The sequence below is a fragment of the Danio rerio genome, chromosome 10 (assembly GCF_049306965.1).
Source record: "Danio rerio strain Tuebingen ecotype United States chromosome 10, GRCz12tu, whole genome shotgun sequence".
Lineage (NCBI taxonomy): Eukaryota > Metazoa > Chordata > Actinopteri > Cypriniformes > Danionidae > Danio > Danio rerio.
Window position 1 is genome coordinate 38,673,721 of NC_133185.1, and position 17,074 is coordinate 38,690,794.

General features: G+C 34.9%; 2 protein-coding genes across 14 annotated transcripts in view; one reads left to right on the plus strand and one right to left on the minus strand.

The window, feature by feature from the left end:
- The window catches only part of b3glctb (beta 3-glucosyltransferase b), a 126,866-nt gene that overhangs the window by 70,868 nt on the left and 38,924 nt on the right, over positions 1–17,074 (plus strand). For 10 of the 13 annotated variants that reach the window (XM_073914092.1, XM_068223808.2, XM_073914095.1 and 7 more), the window contains 3 exon segments: positions 7,839–7,970; positions 8,457–8,526; positions 13,202–13,315. In XM_073914092.1, coding sequence (XP_073770193.1) covers positions 7,839–7,970; positions 8,457–8,526; positions 13,202–13,315 — 316 coding nt within the window. 13 annotated transcript variants of the gene reach the window in all.
- On the minus strand, positions 3,006–6,290 carry LOC137490398 (uncharacterized). The gene is made up of 3 exons (XM_068218623.2): positions 4,997–6,290; positions 3,696–3,878; positions 3,006–3,560 (listed from the first exon to the last, which is right to left on the minus strand). The coding sequence occupies exons 1-3, from the start codon at positions 5,073–5,075 to the stop codon at positions 3,103–3,105; spliced, it is 720 nt and encodes a 239-aa protein (XP_068074724.2). The 5' UTR covers positions 5,076–6,290; the 3' UTR covers positions 3,006–3,102.

Below are 17,074 nucleotides of genomic sequence, written 5' to 3' on the forward strand. Positions count from 1 at the left end.
TCTCCATCACTTCTCTTCCATCGCTGATAAAAATGAGACTGTATGTTCCAGAGGGAACTCTCAGTGCTACTTTTGTGATCTCTATTGATGCAGTACTCAAGGAGTCTGTTCAAAACTCTCTCTGGTCTTACTTGACTGGCGTCTGCGCACCACAAAATTTATATTTTTAAAGCCTGTATGACTTCTTATCTTCTGTAGACCACAAAATGAGAGGTTTATCAGAATGTTCAAGCACCGTATTTTATAAATAGGTGGATTATAATACATTTTAAACACTTTTTCATTGGTTGAGAGTCAAACTAGATCCATTTTCATTTGGTATCTTTGAAATCAATTCTAAGGTGCTGTATTTGTCTTCAGAGTAACTTAATAGGACAAATTAGCATGAGACCACAATCCAAATAAAGCCACCAGTGGGAGTTGAAAGTTCTGTAGGTTCATTTCATACAATGGAAGTAAATAGTGACCATGCAATGCATTTTGAACACTATTTGACTGGTTGAAAGTCAAACAAGCTCCTTTGTCATTTGCTATCACTAAAATCATTCTTGAGGAACTATATTTGTATTCAAACTTTGCTAAATAGGGCAAATTAGCATGAGGCCACAATCTAAATAAAGCTGCAAGTGGAAGTGGAAAGTTCTGTGGGTTCATTTTATACAATGGAAGTAAATGGGGACCATGCAATGCATTTTGAACACTATTTGACTGGTTGAGAGTCAAACAAGCTCCTTTGTCATTTGCTATCACTGGAATCTTTCCTGAGGAACTATATTTGTCTTCAAACTTCACTAAATAGGGCAAATTAGCATGAGACCACAATTCTACGAAAACGCCAATGGGAGTGGAAAGTTCTGTTTGTTCATTTTATACAATGAAAGTAAATGGCGACCATGCAATGCATTTTTAACACTAATCGATTTGTTGAGAGTCAAACAAGCTCCTTTGTCATTTGAGATCACTGAAATCAATCTTGAAGAACTATATTTGTCTTCAGACATTACTAAATAGGGCAAATTAGCATGAGACCACACTTCTATGAAACCGCCAATGGGAGTGGAACATTCTGTGGGTTCTATTGACGTGATTTAAAGAGCATTGCAGCTCATTTCCATAATGACAATCTACCAAAAATAGGACAAACTAGGGTTGGGTTAACAAATAAACTGAGCCGATGGTAATCAATATGTTTGGGTAACATCTGGAATTCCTAATGAGTAAAAGTGGAGAAAATTGTCTCTACTTTCTACAACGCTCTGTTTGTTCTCTGTTTTCCTCCTCTTAGCAACTCTCACAGCATGACAGGAGCAAAGTGAGCTAGGACGTGCCTTTTTGGGTATGAAGTAATTGTGCAAATACTAGTAAATTGTCTACAGGTCTGTGTAAATCACGTTGCATGGTTCAATTTAAATCATTTTCTCTCGTTAATTTGGTGTCTGAATGAGAAACTTCTACAAATAACTAAAATTATCCAGAAATTCTGCCAGAAGCTGTAAATCTGGTCATTAGAATGTGCAAAGTGCATTACTTTTATGGTGTTTTTTTGAAACTCGCGTCACCTTTCATTAAAGTCAGTGTGGATCGGAAGTTGCTGAGATGTTTGTTTTGGTATGTGGATTTACTTCCATCAGAAATGGAATATTGAGTTAGGGAGGATCTTTTTTGCATATTATTGCCTTGTAGCAAACTAATGGTAATCATTTCTGTTTTAAACAACATTATATGCAGTTTAAACCAGTTTAAAGTGAAAACCATGGTTTAAAAAAAAAAAAGGATTAAGAATTTTGTGGCTAAAGCCGTCAACAGAAAAATGTCAATCCAAACGCAAAAGCAAATAGTCAGAATTTGATTGAAGATTACTAAAACACTTGAATTGTTCACCTAAACATTAAATTGTGTTCTAGCAAAATATACATATTAAATTTGATTTTACACCAAGTTTAAAGAGCTAGTTCACCACAAAATGAAAATTTTGTCATCAAATCACTTGATCCAAACAAGTTTGAGTTTCTTTTGTTGAACACAAGGGAAGATATACTGAAGAAATAAGGAAAAAAGCAACCATTGATTTCCACAGTATTTTTTATTATCTACTATGATTGTCAATGACAGCTTTTTCCCTAATATTCTTGTTTTGTTTGATATTCAACAGAAGAAAACCATAAACGTTTAGAATCACTTGAGTGTGAGTAAATGGTGAGCAAATCTTTCATTTTTGTGTGAACTAACCCCTTAACCCCTGTGCACTGTTCAAATTGACTACCCTGTTGTTATGTTAGGGATGAAAACATCCACTGCATTTAACTGCAGAAAAAATGCATCAGATTAATATATATATATATATATATATATATATATATATATATATATATATATATATATATATATATATATATATATATATATATATTTTAAATTTCTTTGCATAAATCTGTTAATCAACCTCAGTCCTGATCAAAACTACTAAATTGTTTAGAGAATTACAGGATTTTAACTCTTTAATTGCCAAGTTAAGAAATTATGTCAGTTCAGTAGTAATTCAGTAGTTTTGACATTGATTAACAGATTTATGCAAACTTGAAAAAATAAATATATTTATATGATACATTTAATAATAATTTTATCCCTAATCTAACAAAGGTATAGTAAATAAAAAAAAAAATCAAAGCATTTTCTCAAAATGTATGTCAAAATAAGATTTCAATGGGATGATACGATTTTCTTTTACAGAGCATGGTTGCATCCCCACTTGTCATGACCATGTGTTGAACAAAACCAAGAAACAAAAAGATTTTTAATGCACTTTCAATGTTTCCCCCATCATCATCTCATCCTCCTCATTTTACTTCTCCTCCTCATCCTTCTGCTCTTCCTGCTACTGATTTTCTTTTAAAAAAAATAATTTGTTTGTGTGTTTTTTCAACACCAGACACAAAAGAGTGCATATTTAAACAGATATTCGAGCAGATAAAAAAAAAAAACAAACAGACAAATTTTTTTTATGGTTTTTTATTGTTTTTCTCCTTTCTCCTCCATCATCATGTCATCCTACTCCTTCTCATCAACCTTCATCTCATCCTGCTGCTTGTTTTCTTTTTTCTGTTATTCTTTTATTGCTTCCTCCTCTTCCATCTCAGTCATTTTCATGTCCTTCTGCTCATTTTTCTTCTCCTCTTTCCTCCTGCTCCTTCTCCTTTTCCTTCGCTTCTCTTTCCCCTCTTTCAACTTGCCCTCATCCTCCTCCTCCTCCTTCTCCATCATTTTCTCCTCCATCTTCTCCTCTATTTTCATAGTCCCTTTCCTTCCATCGTCCTCTTTAATCCTTTCCTCCTCCGTAATCTTGTCTTCCACCTCCTCCTTTTCCATCAGTGTCTCCTCCATTTTCTCCTCCTCTTTCTCTCTTCTCCTTCTCCTTCTCTTCTTCTTCTCTTTCACCCCCTCTTCTTTAATCTCCTCCTCCTCCTCCTCTCGATCTCCATCCTCTTTCACACTCGGCTCTCTATGAATCATTGCTGTAACTATGATGAGATGAGGCTCACTTGTTGAGTGCAGGAAGTCATCTGTTAAAAGAGAAATGAAGTGGTTGAACATTTTACACAGTCATTAAGATGTTGAATGTATGTAAGGGGAAGCAAAGAATACAATTTATTAATACTATAATAGACTAATATATTCATGTTTGTATGTTCATTTACTATCAGAGTCAAAGTCTAGTAAGATAGGGAGCCGTTTCTGCTCTTCCTCTTTTTCATTTTCCATCTTCTCATCCTCCTTCCCATCCTCTTTATTGGATGTGAGGCAGGAGATCCTGAGGTGTTTCTTTATACATTTGAGGAAAGACCCCAGTCGGCTCCTTTTCTTCGTCTTCTCCTCAATAACTGTTAAAAGAGAAATGATTGTAATTGAGACACTTTTCCACACATTTGAGAGGAAATTAACATTTATATATTTTTATAACATTTCTTATCAACATTTACCATGGTTTTACTTCAGATAAAACAAAAGCATTTTAATATTAGAAACAAAAAAGAAGTAAAGAAAAAGATAATGGTTTTGTTATCACGAATGCACTGTTTCACTACACTACTAATAGTTTATTTACCAACATGAAACAAGAACGAACAATACTCTTACAGCGTTTATTAATCACAGTTCTACATTTACTAATGCATTGTTAATTAAGTTGTGCTTGTTAATATTAGTTAATACACTGAATTCAGCAATTCTTGAATTATTTGAAAAATATAATTATTTTAAGTATAGTTTCTATTATTAAATAACATATTAATATTATTATTGTTATTAAATTTACCATGGCTTTACTTCAGATAAAACAAAAAACTTTTAAGTATTACAAAAAAAAAAGAAATAAAGAAAACGAACATGTTTTTTGTACACTGTAAACAATGGTATAATCATTTAGTCCTGACAGCATATGTTTTTATATCATTGTAACATATTAAACTAAGTTAATCATGTTTTAACTTAATTTCATGAGTTATGAAAGTCAGTTTAACATAATATAAGTTCAATGGACTCATAAGGTTAATTTGATTGTAGTAGCTAAACCATTACACTGTCAATAGTTTAACTGGTTAATGTATTTACTAACAAGAACAAACAGCAGCATTCATTAATCACAGTTCTACATTTACTAATGCGTTATTAAAAGTTGTGCTTGGTTATATTAATTAATGCACATAATTTTTTTTAACTTCTCATGTCTGTCTATGAACCATGGAGAATTACATCTCGAATTCTAAAATAAAATTAATTAAAATATCTTAATTTGTGTCCAGAAGATTAACGAGAGTCCCAGGGGATTTAAACTACATAAGGGAGAATAATTAATAACAATATTAAACTTTTTGGGTGAACTAATCCTTTAAGGTCTACCATGAGCTTACACCGCCCAAAACTGGACAGAAAAGGGCTTAACCAATCTTAAATCAGGGAAACCCCTGAATAATACAATTCCAGTGTAAACATGACTCACCACGGCAGTGTTCCGGCACTTTGTTGACTTTCAGAAAAAAGGGTAATTTAAATAACCTCTTTTTCCTGATTTCTCCCATTGTTGTGCTTTTTTCTCAAGTTTAGTAGTTTGTGGTGGCAGTCTTGGTCTTGCAATGTCAGCAATCTCGGTCTTGCACCGTGGATTGTTAAAATGGTTGTAATTCAACGTTAATATCAATGAAAAATTCTACTAAAACCACTACCACAATTATTGAATACCAATACCACAAACGCACTGAACTCTACACAATAGGGTGTGGCTTTGCATACAGCTTGGAACCATTCTAAATGATGCGATAAACAATCTACTGTAACCATGGTAACAAGATACTTCTCTGAAATGTTTTCTTTTAAAGAGAAATGACTGAGAATGCATGAAAAGTACATAAAAACAGGATCAACAGGATAAATTCCTGTATAAGCAACAAAAACTGTTTAAGAAATATAATAATTAGAATTGATATATTTTTTTAGGCAAAAGACTAAAAAAAAAGTTTTTGTGAAACCCAAATCCTATTTTAAAAAATACAACCCTTCGAAAGTTAGGGTCAGCAACAGTTGAATTATTTGAATAATACTTTAAGTATTATTGCTATTAAAAAACAACATGTTATTATCGTTATTCTTGTTTTTGCACCACATGATGCTTGATTTGCTTTTCAGTGTTTGGACTTTTAGCAGTGAAATTTAAACCACACTGAACTGAACTGAACTCTGAAAACTGGACTGACACAGTTTCAATTTGCTAGAACTTGTGTGTTAAGCTGCTTTGACACAATGTACATTGTAAAAGCGCTATAGAAATAAACTTGTAAATAAAATGACATTTTAATAAGAATGTTTCTCAGTTTGTCTGCTTAAATGATTTTCAGTTGGAAATTGTCCATGTATTTGCAGTGCTTCCCACAGGTATGAAACATGCTTGCGGTGGTAGACAGATTGAAACACATTTACCCACGTCACATAAATAGTTAACTATAGGCAACAAACAAAACAATTTAATTTTTAACAATAATTTTATTTTTAGGACATTATTAACTGTCTTTTCAATATCAAAGTTGAAAAAGACAGGTGAAATAAAAAAGACATCCCCTATTTCTCTTACTTTTATGCTATTCAGGACCCATGTGCACCCACTGACAAGTACAATCTGCTTTTCTCTCTCTCTCAAGTTCAAAGCAAGCCTGAATGCATAATATCTATATAAAAATATCCTATGTAATATAGGCTAATGACATCATTAAATTAATAAAATATGCAGCAAATGAGAAATAAATGACAAAAAAAGGAACAAAAACAGACAATATCTCAAAATTATAATATTTACAAGATTAAAACATGTCGATTATTTAAATAAGGCAAATGCATTGATTGACCATTACTAATGGTGTACATATATTTTGCAGCCAGTTTAGATCACTCATTTTGTTCTGAGTATTTAGCAAAGATTCTTTTAGATTAAAGAATGAATTATTGAATGTTTCTCTCGCTCTTACGACCGTGCGTCCGCAGTCAGCTGCGAAGCCAAGCTAAAGTAGGCTCAAGTAAAAAGTTAATGCGAAAACGCATTTGATTAACGACAGCTTTAGAAAGCAAAGGCTATATTAACTCACACTTTACAGATCAGTTGTACATAGTTTGTTAACCATCTAATAACACCAGTGAAACTTTGTAGAACAGCAAATGAATGGAACAAGTTCAAGCTACAGAAATTATTTAAATATATAAATATTTAAATTATTTTTTAATATTTAAATATTTAAAATATAACATTTTTGTACCTTAACCTTGTTCCACTCATAGGCTTTTCTGTGTGCTGTATTTTACCAAAGAAACTCCACAGATGAAATGTTGAACGTTGTGTTTAATGTATAGAAACACACATACTGAGCCATCACATGGCAGAACAGCAGTATACAACAGAATACAAACCCATGAGGTTAAACATGAAAACAAAATAAATAAAAAAATCTTTTATTAGCAAAGTTCTACAAAGTTTCACTGGTATTAGTAGATGGTAAACGAACTATGAACAACTGATCTGTAAAGTGTGAGTTAATATATTAGTTAAGTGTTAGTTATTAGCTTATGTGTGTTATTGGGATGTTATTCTAAAGTTGCAACTATTCCTCATTTACTAACAGTTAATAAATGAAGAATAATTGCAACTAGAACAACGTCCCAATAACGTATATAAACTATTAACTGATACTTAACAGGTCTTTAGTAATTTACTAACAGCTTGTTCATGATCAATTACTAATTTATTAGGTATAGCTATAAATCATTCAAATACAGTTAACACGTCATTTATAACTAACAGTTTAACTAACAGCTTGTAAGTTATCTCTTGGCTATCTATAAGGCACAGTTATAAACAATTAACAAACTATTAACTTTTATTTAACAAGTCATTTATAACCCATTAACTAAGAATTTATTATTGATTTATTAACTAGTTATAATGGATAGTTATTCTAAAGTGTTACCGAAACATTTTGGCCAAATTAAGACTCAATACCACCCTAATGTGGATGAAAACATCTCCAACAGTACATAAAGGTTAATATTGTATTGAAAAGTGCAGTCTAAGCATTGTTTTAATTGTCCCATTTATATTCCATAAGTGAAAGGTGAACAAATGATTACAGTAATGTTAAATTCTTCTTTAAAATAAAACAAAGAAGAGAAGCCTTTTCTCTGAAGTGCTTAGTTCTTTGCACTGGAGTGTTATAATTTGTCTCTTTTCTCCACTCTTTTACCAGATATTGATTGTTTGATTGATAATAACTCATTCTTTGCTCCTCTTATTGATGTTCTAGATTGCCCTCTACATTTGGGAGGAAGGGAGAGGTCCTACTTTGACTGCAGTGAATGAGTTTTGTTCAGAGCTTCACGGCTCGTCCTCCGCAAAATGCTGTGCTACAGCCGTCAACACCTACTTATCGGCTTGTGTAAGTACTATAAACACGAGCGCACCTCCTGCTATTGTTCAAAGAGGTTTATACAAGCTCTCAGCCACGTGAATTAATGAAACTATGACAAACTGTTCTGTACAGAAGAAGCTGCCAAAAGAGAAAGCCAGGCCGGATTAATATTGCACAGTCAGTTGTCATTGCATTCCCCCCTCTAATGCCCTAATAAATGACAGTCTTCAAAAGTGAACGCCAAATTCCAGCTTGTGGCTTTTCGCATTTGCTGTTCTTTTCTGAGTTCGAATGAAAATCAAAGGCCTATGAGTTCATATTTCTCAAAATGAGCCACCTTTACAAAGTGTCCTCTCAGAGCTGACACACAGACATTCTGTAATAACTTAATGGAAGTCCTGCTACGTCTTAAAGTAGGAACAGGAGGTACTCAGGTTTTAACCCAAATACTGTAACTCCCAGGCTTTGGATGATAGCGTACAATGAATTGCTTGAAATGTCTCTTTTTCATAGGGAAAACCTGTGCTGAAGGAGGACGTCTTTGTTGCTGTTAAAACATGCCAAAGATTTCACAGAGATAGAGGTGAGTGAGGTCAGACCATATTTCAAAAAAGATTAAAATCAAAGGGTCAATTTTTTTGTGTCTAATGGGAAATTTATATGTTCATTATTAAACTGGGGAGGAACTGTATAAAGAAAAGAAAGGTGAAGGAAAAGAGCATTATTTTTTGGCTTAAAAAAAAACTAGGCACTGGAGATGCGGTGACAAACATCAATTAATGAGAAGTTTGTAGCATAAAAATATAAACTGCATTTTATATATAATACATTTTTATATAGTCTGTTATTTAATTTTATTAATTTGAATAGTCTCAGACCCGTAGCCAGGGGGGCTACCCTTTTGTCACCCCTCAATGACAAAGGTCCAGAATTTGTCCCATACATAAGCTCATTAGTCCTATTTTGACTGCTACACCATTATAAATTGTGAAAATAAGCCATTGGAAAGGGCTTTAAGACCAAGCCAAATCATCTGATGACTGTCAAATCAGTGTGACTTCAGGTATTGGCCAATTTCTTCCCCATTTCCCATTTCTTCCCTATTCAACCAATATTTAATTGCTTTTGGCCAATGCAAACTATTATTTTTTAAGCTCAAATCATGAAGTTCAAATCATAAAGCTAAAATCATGAAGCTCAAATCATGAAGCTCAAATCATAAAGATCAAATCATGAAGCTCAAATCATAAAGCTCAAATCATGAAGCTTAAATCAAGAAGCTCAAATCACGAAGCTCAAATCATAAAGCTCAAATAATGAAGCTCAAATCATGAAGCTCAAATCATAAAGCTTAAATCAAGAAGCTCAAATCACGAAGCTCAAATCATAAAGCTCAAATCATGAAGCTCAAATCATAAAGCTCAAATCATGAAGCTTAAATCAAGAAGCTCAAATCACGAAGCTCAAATCACGAAGCTCAAATCATGAAGCTCAAATCATGAAGCTCAAATCATGAAGCTCAAATCACGAAGCTCAAATCATGAAGCTCAAATCATGAAGCTCAAATCACGAAGCTCAATTCATGAAGCTCAAATCTTGAAGCTTAAATCATGAAGCTCAAATCACGAAGCTCAAATCATGAAGCTCAAATCATGAAGCTCAAATCATAAAGCTCAAATCATGAAGCTTAAATCAAGAAGCTCAAATCACGAAGCTCAAATCATGAAGATTAAATCATGAAGCTCAAATCATGAAGCTCAAATCACGAAGCTCAGATCATGAAGCTCAAATCACGAAGCTCAAATCATAAAGCTCAAATCATGAAGCTTAAATCAAGAAGCTCAAATCACGAAGCTCAAATCATGAAGCTCAAATCATGAAGCTCAAATCATGAAGCTCAAATCACTAAGCTCAAATCAAGAAGCTCAAATCATGAAGCTCAAATCATGAAGCTCAAATCATGAAGCTCAAATCACGAAGCTCAAATCATGAAGCTCAAATCATGAAGCTCAAATCATGAAGCTCAAATCACGAAGCTCAAATCATGAAGCTCAAATCATGAAGCTCAAATCACAAAGCTCAAATCATGAAGGTTAAATTTCGACTGAGGAAAGTTTATCGTACTGGCCAGGTTGTTATTTGCCTAATAAATAAAAATAGACTACATTTTTTAATTTAAAACTTTAACAGATTCCTATTTTTTCTAATGATTTATGATGTAATAAATTTGCATTTTTATTAAAAATCTTTAGGAAATATTTTGGTACATTAAAAAGTGTGGTTGTGATGACACTCAGACAAGATAATCCAAATAAAAATGGTGCTTATAATGTCACTAAAATTGTTTATTTAAATCTAATAATTAAATACAAAATAAGTGAATAACCTCAAAAAGGTACACATTTTAAGAAAAATGAACCACCCCTTACATCAGGCTGGCTACGAGTCTTCATCAGGGCTTGACATTAACACCCGCCAAATGCAGGTAGATTACAGCTGTGGCGGGTTTGATAGCCACTCTCACTAGCCACTTTGGCTGGTTAAAAATAATTTCTAAATTGCCAGCGCTTGCTCGTCACTTAAGACTAGAATTTTTAGTTTATGACCATTTGTCAATATTTTTGCATATGTGATCCTAGAATTTAGAAGCAGCCTGACTGATTCAATTCAGTTCATCTTTATTTTTATAGCACTTTACAATGTAGATTATGTCAAAGCAGCTTCACATAGAAGATTATAGTAAACTGAACCTGTGTCAGTCAAGTTTTCAGAGTTGACGTTCAGTTTAGTTCAGTTCATTGTGGTTCAATTTTAACTGCTGAGAGTCCAAACACTGAAGAGTTGGAAGTTCATCGTGGAGAAGCTGCAGGTGGGAGAGGTCACCAGCTGGTGTACAGGCTGGCCCTTCAGGATCAATTAAAAATTTGTCTGTCACTGGGGTCTTACAGGAATCAGTCTCATGCTCTCCACTCCTCCATGACCACCACAGCAGCTGCTCAAAATACGGCCTGGTCCAGGATTTTGGAAACCTTGGCTATAATAAAAACAGTCTAAAATAAGCACAGATGCCGTTCAAATTATAATGTTTTCAGGGAAGTGTTCCCAGCTTTGGTTGCCATAAATAGTCCCACTTTATATTAAGTGTCCTTAACTATTATGTACTTACAACAGAAAAATACAATGTACTTACTGTGTTTAAAATGTATTTGAGAACACTAGTGGTGCTTTTGAGTTGTGATAGAGGTTGGGTTATGGACACGTTTGGTGGCATGGGTAGGTTTAAGGGTGGGTTAAGGTGTAAGGGATGGTCAACAGTGTATTTACAAATGTAAATCCAAAAGTTAATTACAGATGTAATTACATACATGTATTTAATTGAGCATAAGTACACAGTAAATTCATGTATTTACACAATAAGTACATTGTAACAAACTATTAGTTCCTATGTAAGTACATGTTAGTTAAGGCCACTTAATATAAAGTGGGACCCCGTAAATAATGCAGACTAACAATCCTTTAGAGGATTTGGATTTCAAAAGCATTTGTGTTTTATGTGTATGCCAATGCAAAGAGATGTGTCTTTAATCTAGTTTTCAATGTACATAATGTGTCTGCTTCCCGAACTGTGCTTTGAAGGCTGTTCCACAGTTTAGGTGCCAGATACGAGATCTACCTTCTACAGTTGATTATAATATTCTGGGAATAATCAATTGTCCAGAATTATTTGATCGTAGAGGACATGAGGCTATAATACACCAGGAACTCCCTCGAATACTTGGGAGCTAAGCCGTTCAGGACTTTGTAGGTAGTCGATAAAACATTCATATGATATTTAATAGGGAGCCAATGCAATGATGACAAAACTGGAGCAATATGATTATATTTCTTTGTTCTAGAAAGCACTCAAGCAGCTGCATTTTGAACTAGCTGAAGTTTGTTAATTAGGCCAGCAGGGCAACTGCCTAGTAACGCATTACAATAATCTAATTGAGAGGTCATGAAAGCCTGAATAAGCTTTTCTGCCTGATAATTGTTCATGCGCACAAAAGAAAGCAGGTGAATACCGAATGAGAGGATGATCAGGCGCACAATGAGAGGCTTTAGGGCTCCTGACGAGGGCTTTAGTGTGTCGTGTGCACAGCTAAAAACTCTTATGAAACATTTCCTTGCGCAAAGCAACCGTTCCTAAAAACCGGTGCAGTAATTTCTCTTTGAAATGGACTGGAAAAAAGCGGCGCTCGTGCACCCACAGTCCTGCTGCTTTCTAAGATTTTTTTGTAAGCAGCAGCGCTTGCCACTTTTGCTTTAACCGTTTTGAACAGATTATTAATGGACCTAACGTTAACAGTATGCGTGCGATTATCCTTTCATTATCTCACATGATATGTTTCTCTCTTCGCTAATGTGAAATAGTTTTTAATCTTCATTGTAAGTTGCTTTTCTGCTAAATGAGTAAACATAAAATGCAACATCATATCAAATTTTATTCCAGTTTCAGGTGAATGCAAACACAGATTTGAGTATTTCCTTGTTATAAATATGTATAACTGTCTGTTTTAGTTAGCTTAGCTTTTATTTAAATTAGACAGTGTGTTTAAGATGGATTGGATCGTTCAGCCTTAATTAAAAAGTAAAGCATGTGATTCAGCAGAGCACAAAAGAGCCCATCAAACCATGCTCTCTCTCTCTCTCTCTCTCTCTCTCTCTCTCTCTCTCTCTCTCTCTTGCTCTCTCTCTCTCTCTCGAGATTACAAATAGGCACTAATAAATAGGAATAATTATGGCTGTCAATATACAGTAGCTTCTCAGCCCACACAGGATGTTCGTAAGTGACAGCGAATTGATTATATTGATTGAAAGTTCCCATCATGGCTTTGCTGAGACTTTGCACTCACAAACATTGACAGCTCTCTTAACATTCCCCTCTTCTAGTCTCCCTCCTCTGTATAATAGGACAGGTATAAATGCTGTTTTATATTCCAGGAGAAATTACATTTTGCAGCTGGTCAGGCATAATTGCATCGATTTGCATGATTATGTTTAGAGTTTGCTTTTATAAACAGTCTCAAGGTAGTATTAAATGCTGCATCATTTGAGTGTGGTGAAAAAGATCATAAATATCAGTGCAGGTATAACATCTGCTAATTTAACGCAGGATGCCATTTTAGCAAAGGTATTTGCTGAATATTATTTACTGCTTATCTTTCATTCATCACTCTTATAGTCTAAAGTACGTCTAATCCAGTATTTATCTTCAGTTCCTATAGTTAAACAGACATGGGAAAAAGATGCTGCCTCGCTGGAATACTACAGTGACGTCACAGACTCAATTATCCCCACAGTCCACTTGGGAGTCCCTAACACAGAGAGAGGTTTGTCTCATCTTTTTTTTTGTATTTTGGGCTGACAGCAGGTTGAGTGCACTGTTTATTCATCACAATCTGTGAGGAACATGCTGACGCTCCTTAATGTAGGATTTGTAATCAATTAGTATGTTCAGGCAAGCATCGGCATGTCGGACTAAATTACACAGTCTGAGCTCGTACACATCACATATGGAATGCCAAGACTGACTAAATTAGAAATATGCAAATTAATAATTCAATGTACAAATATCGTAAAATAAAAAACAAACATACACTGTACGGCCACTTTATTAGGTACACCTGTCCAACTGCTTGTTAACGCAAATTTCTAATCAGCCAATCATGTGGCAGCAACTCAATGCATTTAGGCATGTAAATATGATCAAGACTGCTGTTCAAACCGGGCATCAGAATGGGGAAGAAAGCTGATTTAAGTGACTTTGAACGTGGCATGGTTGTTGGTGCCAGACGGGCTAATCTGAGTATTTCAGAAACTGCTGTTCTTCTGGGATTTTCATGCACAACCATCTGTAGGGTTTACAGAGAACGGTCAGAAAAAGAGAAAATATTCTGTGAGTGGCAGTTTTGTGGGCGCAAATGCCTTGTTGATGCCAGAGGTCAGAGGAGAATGGCCAGACTTGTTCCAGCTGATAAAAAGGCGACAGTAACTCAAATAACCACTCGTTACAATGAAGGTATGGAGAAGAGCATCTCTGAAGACGCAACATGTAGAACCTTGAGGTGGATGGGCTACAGCAGATGAAGACCTCACCGGGTGCCACTCCTGTCAGCTAAGAATAGGAAACTGAGACTAAACTTTGAACATGCTCACCAAATTGGACAATAGACGATTGGAAAAACGTTGCCTGGTCTGATGAGTCTCTCTTACTGCTGTGACATTCGGATGGTAGGGTCAGAATTTGGCGTCAACAACATAAAAGCATGGATCCATCCTGCCATCAATGGTTAAGGCTGGTGGTGGTGGTGTAATAGTGTAGGGCAGTGGTTCTCAAACTTTTTTCATCAAGTACCACCTCAGAAAAAAATTGTCACGCCAAGTACCACCAAAATGAGCAGTATTGAAATACAATAGCGTAGTAGGCCTAGTAAAGCAACTATACCTCTGCACAGTTAAAAAAAAGTGGCAGATTACCTTAAAAATATAGGCTATGTGTCATATATGACATATTATATACATTATTTTTGATAAATTTTGAAATCTGTGTAGCATGTACATGACATATTTCATTCCTCCGCGTACCACTAGAAGGAAGCCCGCGTACCACTAGTGGTACACGCACCACAGTTTGAGAACCACTGGTGTAGGGGATATTTTCTTGGCACACTTTGGGCTCATTAGTACCAATTGAGCATTGTGTCAACTCCACAACCTACCTGAGTATTGTTGCTGACCATGTCCATCTCTTTATGACCACAGTGTACCCATCTTCTCATGGCTACTTCCAGCTGGATTATGCGCCATGTCATAAAACGTGAATCACACGACAATGAGTTCACTGTACTCAAATGGCCTCCACAGTCATCAGACTCAATCCAATAGAGCACCTTTGAGATGTGGGGGAACGGGAGATTCGCATCATGGATGTGCAGCCGACAGATCTGCAGCAACTGTGTGATGCTATCATGTCAATATGGACCAAAATCTCTGAGGAATATTGCCAGTACCTTGTTAAATCTATGCCTCAAAGGATTAAAGCAATTCTGAAGGCAAAAGGGGGAGCAACCTTGTACTTGTAAGGTGTACCTAATAATTTTGCCAGCAAGTTTATATAAATAAATAAATGAAATATGTTTAATTAATTATGTTTAATAAAAAAATGTGTGTGTTTAAATATTTATTTTTAACTTTTCTTTGTGCATTTATTTATATATTTTGAAATGTAACTATATATTTTTTTCACATGTATATATTATAGTCACATGCCTTTGATTTAACTATTATTAGTAGGATTAAAAAAAGTAAAACGACCAAAGAAAATATAAAAGCAATAATGAAAGAATAATGTAAAAATATAAATGAAAATTAATAAAAGGGTAAATAAATAAATAAATGTGTGAATAAATATGAAAATGTAAATCAAAATGATAACACACACACACACACACACACACACACACACACACACACACACACACACACACACACACACACACACACACACACACACACACACACACACACACACACACACACACACACACACACACACACACACACACACAATATAGTTCACCTTTAGTGCATGTTTTTGGACTGTGGGTGAAACCGGAACACCTGAAGGAAACCCATGCCAACAAGGTGAGATCATGCAAGCTCCACATAAAATCGGCACCTGTCCCAGCCGAGACTTGAACCAGTGACCTTCTTGCTGTGAGGTGACAGTGCTAACCACTGAGCAACTATGCTACCTTTTACAGCTTTTTTTACATTTAATTGTTTATTTATATATTTTTATCTTGTCAAACTGTGTCCTCTGAGAATGTGTCTTGCGTTGTCTCCTCCTGCGACTCGAAGCAAAACTAGGTCTCTGATGTCAGACATTAAAATGGACTGAATATTACCACTTGTCTTTTCAGTGTTGCTGTGATGTGCAAAATGTGCCTAGGTTTCTTTTATGGAAAACAGTTCAACGTCAAACTTTGCAAAGGTTGAGGATTTGTTTTATTCATGGCCTGACTGCAGCAAGCTTAATGGATGGGGCATTGGTTGCTTCTAGTCGACTGACATCAGTTTAGTCAGCGTGGTAAATGTTCTTTTATGCTTGCCATTTTCATCTGCTGTTTATGCACCTTTGTTCGTCAACTTTTGACTGACAATTTTGCTGCAAAAACTGTTTTTTTATGGTTTTTATGATGGATGGATGGATGGATGGATAGATGAATGAATGGATGAGTGGAATGATAGGTTGGTAGATGGATAGATAGATTAATATAATGAATAAATAGATGGATGAATTGATCGGATAATAGATAGGTGGAAGGAAAGATGGATGAATGGATGGATGGATGGATGGATGGATGGATAGTTGGATGAAACAAATAAATAGAACTATAGATGGATGGTTGGATGATGTATTGTTAGATGGTTGGATGGAACAATAAATCTATATAACTTTGAATGGATGGATGGATAGATGGATGGATGGATGGATGGATGGATAGATGCATGGATTGTTAGATAGATGAATAAATGGTTGGATGGAAAAAACAATAATTAGATAAAACTATGGATGGATGAATGCATGGATGGATGGATGGATGGATGGATGGATGGATAGGTAGGACAATAGATGGGTAGATGAATGGAAATATAGTTGGATGGATGGTTAGATGGATGAAACAATAAATAGAACTATTGATGGATGAATGGATGGATGGATGAAAGAACGAACGAACGAAGAGATGGATGGATGGATGAATCCATAGGACAATATAAGTGGATGGATAAATATTTGGATGGATGGATGGATTGTTAGATGGATGCATGGTTGGAAGGATGAAACAAATTGAACTATAGATTTATGGATGGATGGATGATGTATGGATTGTTAAATAGATGAATGGATGGTTGGATAGAACATTAAATAGATGAAACTAGAAAAATGGATAGATGATGATGGATAGATAGTTGGATGGATGGATAGAGCAATAGATAGGTAGATGAACAGATAGTTGAATGAATGGATGCATGGATTGTTAGATGCATGGATGTTTAGATGGATGGAACAATAAATAGATATAACT

What these genes read in the sequence shown, in the direction of transcription:
- LOC137490398 (XM_068218623.2), bottom strand. Translation starts at nt 5,075, where the DNA reads ATGGGAGAAATCAGGAAAAAGAGGTTATTTAAATTACCCTTTTTTCTG. An exon ending in AGTGCCGGAACACTGCCGTG is followed by an intron (nt 3,879 to 4,996) that starts GTGAGTCATGTT and finishes CTCTTTTAACAG; the next exon opens with TTATTGAGGAGAAGACGAAG. An exon ending in ACTAGACTTTGACTCTGATA is followed by an intron (nt 3,561 to 3,695) that starts GTAAATGAACAT and finishes CTCTTTTAACAG; the next exon opens with ATGACTTCCTGCACTCAACA.